This window comes from Etheostoma spectabile, chromosome 16 (genome assembly GCF_008692095.1).
Source record: "Etheostoma spectabile isolate EspeVRDwgs_2016 chromosome 16, UIUC_Espe_1.0, whole genome shotgun sequence".
NCBI classification, from domain to species: Eukaryota; Metazoa; Chordata; class Actinopteri; order Perciformes; family Percidae; genus Etheostoma; species Etheostoma spectabile.
Window position 1 is genome coordinate 14,731,525 of NC_045748.1, and position 8,138 is coordinate 14,739,662.

The following is an 8,138-nucleotide window of genomic DNA, read 5'->3' on the forward strand; positions in this document are numbered from 1 at the left end:
TTGTATGGGCCTGGGATGCGTTCTTTGTCACAGTGTATTCTTTGTAGTGCTGTCAATTATTAACAGCGTTAAAACAAACCCATTTTAACGGCGTACATTTTTTATCACAAGATTAATGTTCCTTTTGGCTTAGCAAACTTTGTAATTTTTTTCACATGATGTAACAACAACTAGTAATGTTAGAAAAACTACGACACCACACCGGATCTAGCTAGACCGGAAACAAAACAACAAGCATGCCGCACACGCTTGTTTGGGCTTGCGAGCTGGCCAAAGAGTAGTAACGTTACGTTTTGAGTGGAGGGCGAGCACAAGACGCCGAAATGGATGCCAATAAGATTCTGTATAGAAAGTTTACTTTTTAAAAGTTGCCAAATGGTTCCATTGACAAGATCAAAGTGATCTGTGTGTTTTACCGTTGTGAACTGAGCTATCATCGCAGCACGTCAAGTCTAAAATACCACTTGATGGCCCAGCACACAGCTGAATTCTCCCCCCCCGTCAAAGTATTTTCTTCACCCTTTTATTGATGGACAGTGTGAGAGACTATTTGCTCCAAGTGAGAATGTTTCGTGTGAAATTGAACACTACAGTAGGCTATGTGCCAATGTTGTTTTCAACAAAAAAACATTTGCACAAAGCAACCCGATCCACTTTTCCACGTTGATAAGAGCATTAAAATGAGAAAAAATAATGGGACAAAAAGAAATCAAGGGACATTTTGAATTGAAAAAAATGTGATTAATTGCAAGTTAACTATAACATTAATGCAATTAATTGCAAATGTTTGTAATTAATTAATGTTTGTAACTGTTTCTTGCTGTCTACTTTTCGAAAAAATAAATAAAAGATTTGATCACAAAAAAAGATAAATGCATAAAAGTCTGTAAATGTTTAAAGGATAGTTTTTGTGAACATAGCCCTATGATTTCTTGCCAAATGAGATGAGAAGATTGATACACTCTCATTTTCAGAGAGTTGTGTGAATTTTAACTCTCGGCAAGAAAGCAAACGACCACGTTTCCCAAAACTATTTCTTTCAAGCAAGTGACAAAATTTTCAATATTATTTATTTTTAGTCTCGGCTTGAAATTTGGCTGCACAAATGATCATTATTTGATGGTGACAATGAATCGAAAACTAGTTTGTTAAATAAATATGTAGACTTATTCTGCATTTTTGTTCACCATTGTATTCGGTTGAAGTGATGGAAGAGGCTATAGAGCCATTCTCCCAGTCCCTCTCCATGTTCCTGCTAGACGCCCTGCTCAGCATAGGGAACGTCTCCATAGAGCACACAGATCCAGCCCTGAAAGACACAATTATAGCTTAATCAAATGACTACATGGGTACACGAGATGGGAAGAGATATATTGTGTTCTCTGTTTTTTTACACACAACACAGGAAGTCTCACCTGTGTGACTCCGCCCCTCCGGAGATAACGCTATCTGCCTCAGTCACTAAAGAGAGTGTCGATCCTCGATGACTGCAGCTCAAATCAGCTGAAAATGACAGAAGGATTTGATGCCAGTTACTTTACTTAACCAAATAACACGACATAGCATTGTTGTTTGTCCGTTCCACATTTCTACTGTTTATATTATTATAGTTTACAACTCTGTGACTCAAACAAGAAACAAAAGCTGCATAATAGGCAAGACAACATAATGATAAAATGGATCATAAATAGTGAGAATCAGCTGCTCTAAAAATACTGATGAGTGTGAGTAGTAACAAATTCATAGCTGAATCCTCTGGGCTTTGTCACATAAAAAATTTTTATGGACTGTGTTATGTATATTGATATCACATCATGCAGAGCAGGTTAGAAGGTTCACCTCCCCCGCAGCCTGCTGCTGAGCCCTGGGCTTTGATCAACATGGATGGCTTTAAAGAATTACCTGCATAACACACATGTACACACGCAGAGGATGACAAGAAACGTGAACTAAACAGAAAATACATGTCCACACGCAGCCTGTCAGCAAGTAGGCACCGCTTTAAGCTGACAAACAATAAAAAGACAAAATGGAGCACTAAAATAGACAAAAATATACACTGCTTAAGTACAGTAAAAAGTATTCTTACGTGTGGTGGATGCTTTGGAGAGGCTGTTGGAGTCTTCACGGTGCAGTGATTTAGGCCTGCTCCTGCGGGATTTAGTTCGTGGGCGAGGCTTGACCAGACCTTGCTCTTCCATCAACGCTTCCTGCTTCCTCTGCAAGTATTCTTGCTTAATTATCTCTCGTCGCGCCTTCTCCTCCTCCTTACGAACACGGTCCTCTTCTGCCTTGCGCCTTAAAGTGTCAACAGACAGACAGTTAAGGCAGAATTTAACTGCACGAAAAAAGAGACACCCCTGCACATGTACCTGCAGACAATTCTTTATCCTTAGAATTATTGTAAGTGTGAGACACAAGAACGTACCTGGCCTCATCACGTTTGACCTCAATCTCGACTTCTTGCTGCTGTTTGCGTAGTCTAGCCTCTTCAGCTTTGCGTTGCTGTTTGAGGAGGAAGGCGGCACGACGTTTCGCCATTTCATCCTCTGCTTTCTCTTCATCCTGGAAGACAAGATTTATTGTTTTTTATTTAGTCTGTTCTTCGAACCAAAAACCTGGGGAGACCCTTTAGTCTTTCAGGCTTTTAGCCTCCCTTGCATCTTTTGTTTTTATATTGTTCTGTTAATGTTCTTTTTTATGTACTAACTAAAGTGAAAGAAAGAAAAAAAAATAAGAAAGGGTGATTACCACTGAATTAGTAATTATGCTTCTCAGAAGATACTCTCATTATTCCAATCATCATCATCAAGTTAGACACCCAAGAATTTTACCTTAAAGAAGAAACCTAGCGCATTCTTTGGCTCGCCTTCTGCCATGCAGTCTGTAACGTCTGCACTCTCATTCTCCAGTGGATCCTTAAGCTCTGATAGGTCCACCTTGATCAGTTGACCCTTGACCCTGGCATTCTCATCTCCACCCACAGCGTCTAACCCTAAATTGGTAACGTTGTTCTCCTCTTGTTCTGCAGCCTGTGAGGGAGATGTCAATGTATTGTCCAGGGAGCACCCAGATCCCTCTCCACTGCTTTTTCGGTCAAGGTCATTGGGGACTCTGAAGGTGGTATTTCTCTGAATGATTCTTTCTAGCCTGGAGCTCTCAGCAATACCTCTGTCCTGGAATCTACTAGAATTGTCTCTGCACTCCAGGGACTGAGTATTAGACTTGACAGAAGCCATCTTGTTATTCTCTTTACTTATTTTTTGCTCTGAGGCTTTGCTGCGTTGGCTGGAGCTAAGCTTGGGAGGACGGCGAGCAGGGGCATTGTTGCTGCCACTGATGTCTACAAAGTGAACTGCAAAAGATCTGGAGTCTGAGGTAGAGGGTGTTGATTGTATTGTGTCAGGGGTTATGCCAGGGCTGGATTCTACACATTCTGGAGGTGATGCCACACGATTCATCGGTAGTTCTGGAGGTGACCCCACACGTTTCATTAGCGGCTCTGGGGGTGACACAACACACTTCATTAGCCGGTCTTGTTGTAAAGACAGCTGCATCATCTGCTGCTGAATGGAGCTAATAGCGTCATTGAGAAGGTCTATGGAGTGGGAACACTCATTTAAGTCTGGTTCCGCCCCATTATCCTGGGACAAGGTGTTCACCCTGTTGTTTCTGTTCATCTGTGCTCCTTCTGTTTGACCTGTCTTTGCCTGCACCTTCAGGGCATCAAGACAGGAGTCATCCTTGCATGACTGGGTCTTCACCTTACTCCTGTCAGCTAGTTCTGATGATTCCTGGTGGTGTTTTATCGGCAGGGGAAGTGTGTCACTCTTCCCTCCGCCCTTCTTAACGATGTTCAAAAACGCAGCTTTCCCTAGCTTTAGTCGCTGTCGTGCTGATAGCGTCTCCATCTTCTTCTTCTGATACTCAATAGCACGCCTTTGCTCTTCTAGCTGCATGTGAAGTTGCAGCAGCTCTGAAGGCACTACTGGGGGACTCACCACCATATTCTTCCCCAACACAGAACTAGGCTCCTTACCGAGCCAGATGGAGGTGCAGTCACTCCTCAGTTGCCAAGGGGGACAGGGGACAATCTCAGAACCATCTGGTGTGGTCTTCTGAGAGCTGCTGGTACTTGAGAATCCATCACGGAGGCCAAGTTTCAGGAGCTTTCTCTCTGCAAAGCTGGTCATCTTGACACTGGTGCTCCCTGAAGCGCTGCAGCTACTCGCCCACGATATTGTGCTGAGGCAAGGGCTAGAGCGTCCACTGCCGCCTTCCTTATCATCTCGCTCACTAACCTTTGAGTCTTCTCTAAGTTTAGCTGACTCACCCTCTCCCCATCCAAATTCACACACCTCCCCCTCCTCTAAGTATTTTCCATTTCCTCTCTTCACAACCTCTTTAGGCAGCTCCATCTGATCTTCCTCATCATCTTCCTCAAGGTCTGCAATGTCAGAGTCTGAGTCATAACCTACCTCCAGCGCAGTGGAGTTAGGACTATAGTAGTCAAGCTCTCCTGACGAATGAAGGAAAAAGCCAGGGGACTGTTTCTTCTCAGACTGAGAGATGTCTGCCGACCCCTCTGTGGGTGGCCTTAGAGAGCTAGGGAGTGATTCTGCCACAGGTATGGGTGTAAAGGTACTTCTGTTTGACTCAGCCACAGGGGCTTTTCGCTGTGAAGTGCTTGGGACATTTGTGGCTGCTTTCCTAGCAGCTCCTGTTGCTCTACAGCGACTCTCGCCGCTCTCCTCTTCCTTGTTCAGGCTGATGCTCTTCTCTTTGGCTGGCTTAAGGATGGCGGGCATCAAAGGCTCCAAATAGTAACTGTCTGCTGAGTGGCTGGGAGTAAACGGACCTGTGTCAAGGCGTGGAGAGCAACGAGTATTAGAAACCCTTGAGGTGGAGGCTGCACTCTGGATTTCCAGCTCATCCTGCTCCATGTCACTCCCAAGTCGACGCCGAGAAAATGCAGAAGGGTGAATTACAGCAACAAGTTCCTCCTCTTCTATTTCCTCCTCCTCATCCTCTATGCGCATGTGACTAAGCAGGCTTTGACCACTGAGTCTGTGTGTTGGCAGTTGAGGACCTGACCCCAGGATGTGTTTTGGGGTAATGCTCAATATGTTGGAGGCCAGGCTGTCTTTGCTGATGGAGCGAGCAAGGCTGATACTGTCTGCATCTACCTCCAGAGGATAATGCAGGGCGTAGGGCACTGGCTGGGACAAAGGCCTGGACAGGCAGACAGAAAGAAATATGATTCATGTAAGCTGTATGTATCATCATGGAACAACAATTATCTGTTTTATCTGCACATGCTGATACATTAACTGTCAGTACAGTAACTGTGAAAGTTGTAATCACACTGCTCACCTCGGCCTCCTCTCTGGCCAGGCCAGTATTGATCCCTGATGCTCCCGTGTCAGAGAGTTTGACATTTTTCCCAGCTCTGTTAAAAGAAAATATAATCCGTGTTACAAAAAGGATTGTGGGCAAAATTAATTTTGGACAATTTTAATAATCTCCACTTGGGAAATGATTTCTCTAGATACAATATGAAACTGTCTTCAAAAATTCCAGGAAAACGCTTTATTTAATCAGCAACTTTTTAGTTTTGTTAGAATTGAATATTTAAATAAGGAAATAACACAACCTAGGTACATTTCCCCGTCAAAGAACAATCCGACTGTGCTTCCTGCTCTCTACCTTCCCTCTCCCTTTTCTCTATTTAAAGAAGTTTGTTTGTGAATTAAGGCAGCAAGGAGCCTAAGTAAATATATTTTTTTTATATTACCTGAAGTGCTCTCCTCAGCCACTTTTTGTTGTCTCTGTCTCAGGGGCAGTAAAGACTGAGATGGGCTTATGGAGCTCGGTTTAGTGCTGTAAGGTAAAGACAGAAAGGTTTGGGTTTTAATGTCAAATCTGGTTTGATTCTAGCTTCTGAAATGTTGCTTTCATAAAGCTCATCATTGCTATAATATCTCTGATGGTAAAATGACAAAAACTACACTAATGTTCATGTAATAATTAAAATATTTGGAAAGATGCTACCATAAGTTAAATATGGAGGCATTTATAATATTGCTGTTAAAGTGCTTTGGTGTGTGTTCTACTTATTTAAATGTGCAATACAGTCCCAGTACATAAATCAGTAAACCTGCGACCTGAAATTAAAACTGTGTGTGTGTGATGTTACTAAAAAACAGCACTTAGTTACTTACTTAGTTACTGGATATTACCTGAGGTCAGGACTCTGGGTTGTGGTCAACATGTCAGCAGAGTTTGATGATGTCAGGAAACTACGTTTGGTGATGTTGGAGATGGGAATATGGGATCGTGAACTCTTGGGCTGCAGAAGCAATCTCACTAGAAAAATTGATAGACGTAGATATCAACCATTAGAAGATACCCTAACATAGTATGCCATTGTTTATATGAGCCACTAGCGGTTTGATAAATAACAAACTAACATATCAAAGTAGAGAGTGTGTTATACCATCTCGGATTTCATGAAGGTCCCTGGGCTGTACAAAGTCTGGCTTCACATTCTCAAACCACCAGAAGAGCTCAGCAATGAAGACCATTACATTATTCTGCAAGACACAATGATCACATTCAACATCAATTGGAAGACATTACAATATTTTTCTGGTTGTAAACAGTTTTGGGGCTCACCTTTAATACTGGTGGAGAATACAATATATCCTCAGGCTTCAGATAGAAGCATTTGTCCAAGTATTCATTACAAAACTCCTGTAGTAGCTGGATATTGTACACACAGTCTGCTATGGAGGGGACCTCTTTCAGACAGATATCTGCACAGAACAATCAAGAAGTCAATACTCTCAGTGTAAAACTGTGTACTGTAACCCCCACTTTCCATTGGGTGAGTCTGCGCTGCGTTCTGGAGGCGCTGTGACCCCAGCAAGCAAATCCTGTCAATGCTTAATATTCTACCAGCCGCACCACGGCGTATCCCAGAAGAGTGTGTGAAACAACTCTGGGCTCTGCTAAAGATAAAGTGAGGGAGAAAAGTATTTTATGCCCTGCTGATTTTGTACATTTGCCCACTGACGAAGAAATGATCAGTCTATAATTTTAATGGTAGTTTTTTTCTGAACAGTAAGAGACAGAATAACAACAACAAAAATCCAGAAAAACGCATGTCAAAAATGTTATAAATTGATTTGCATTTTAATGAGGAAAATATGTATTTGATCCCTCTGCAAAACATAACTTAGTACTTGGTGGCAAAACCCTTGTTGGCAATCACAGAGGTCAGACATTTCTTGTAGTTGGCCATCAGGTTTGCACCCATCTCAGGAGGGATTTTGTCCCACTCCTCTTTGCAGATCTTCAAGTCATTAAGGTTTCGAGGCTGACGTTTGGCAACTCGAACCTTCAGCTCCCTCCACAGATTTTCATTGGGATTAAGGTCTGGAGACTAGCTATGCCACTCCAGGACCTTCTTCTTGAGCCACTTCTTTGTTGATTTGGTTGTGTGTTTTGGGTCATTGTCATGCTGGAATACCCATCCACGACCCATTTTGAATGCCCTGGCTGAGGGAAGGAGGTTCTCACCCAAGATTTGACGGTACTTGGCCCCGTCCATCGTCCTTTTGATGCGGTGAAGTTGTCCTGTCCCCTTAGCAGAAAAACGCCCCCAAAGCATAATGTTTCCACCTCCATGTTTGACGGTGGGAATGGCGTCTTGGGGTCATAGGCAACATTCCTCCTCCTCCAAACACAGCGAGTTGAGTTGAGTCCAAAGAGCTCCATTTAGGTCTCATCTGACCACAACACTTTCACCTAGTTGTCCTCTGAATCATTCAGATGTTCATTGGCAAACTTCAGACGGGCTTGTATATGTGCTTTCTTAAGCTTGGGGACCTTACGGGCACTGCAGAATTTCAGTCCTTACGGAGTAGTGTGTTACCAACTGTTTTCTTGGTGACTATGGTCCCAGCTGCCTTGAGATCATTGGCAAGATCCTCCCGTGTAGTTCTGGGCTGATTCCTCACTGTTCTCATGATCATTGCAACTCCACAAGGTGAGATCTTGCATGGAGCCCCAGGCCAAGGGAGAGTGACAGTTCTTTCGTGTTTCTTTCATTTGCAAATAATCGCACCAACTGTTGT

At 43.1% G+C, this 8,138-nt stretch overlaps 1 protein-coding gene across 5 annotated transcripts in view; it reads right to left on the reverse strand.

Annotated features, from left to right (window-relative positions):
• camsap1a (calmodulin regulated spectrin-associated protein 1a) overlaps positions 1-8,138 on the reverse strand; it is a gene marked incomplete at its 3' end in the record, with an annotated part of 22,464 nt that overhangs the window by 2,164 nt on the left and 12,162 nt on the right. For 3 of the 5 annotated variants that reach the window (XM_032539459.1, XM_032539458.1, XM_032539460.1), the window contains 10 exon segments: positions 1,188-1,309; positions 1,416-1,503; positions 2,090-2,298; positions 2,429-2,565; positions 2,835-5,232; positions 5,374-5,449; positions 5,795-5,880; positions 6,240-6,366; positions 6,497-6,593; positions 6,676-6,815. In XM_032539459.1, coding sequence (XP_032395350.1) covers positions 1,188-1,309; positions 1,416-1,503; positions 2,090-2,298; positions 2,429-2,565; positions 2,835-5,232; positions 5,374-5,449; positions 5,795-5,880; positions 6,240-6,366; positions 6,497-6,593; positions 6,676-6,815 — 3,480 coding nt within the window. 5 annotated transcript variants of the gene reach the window in all.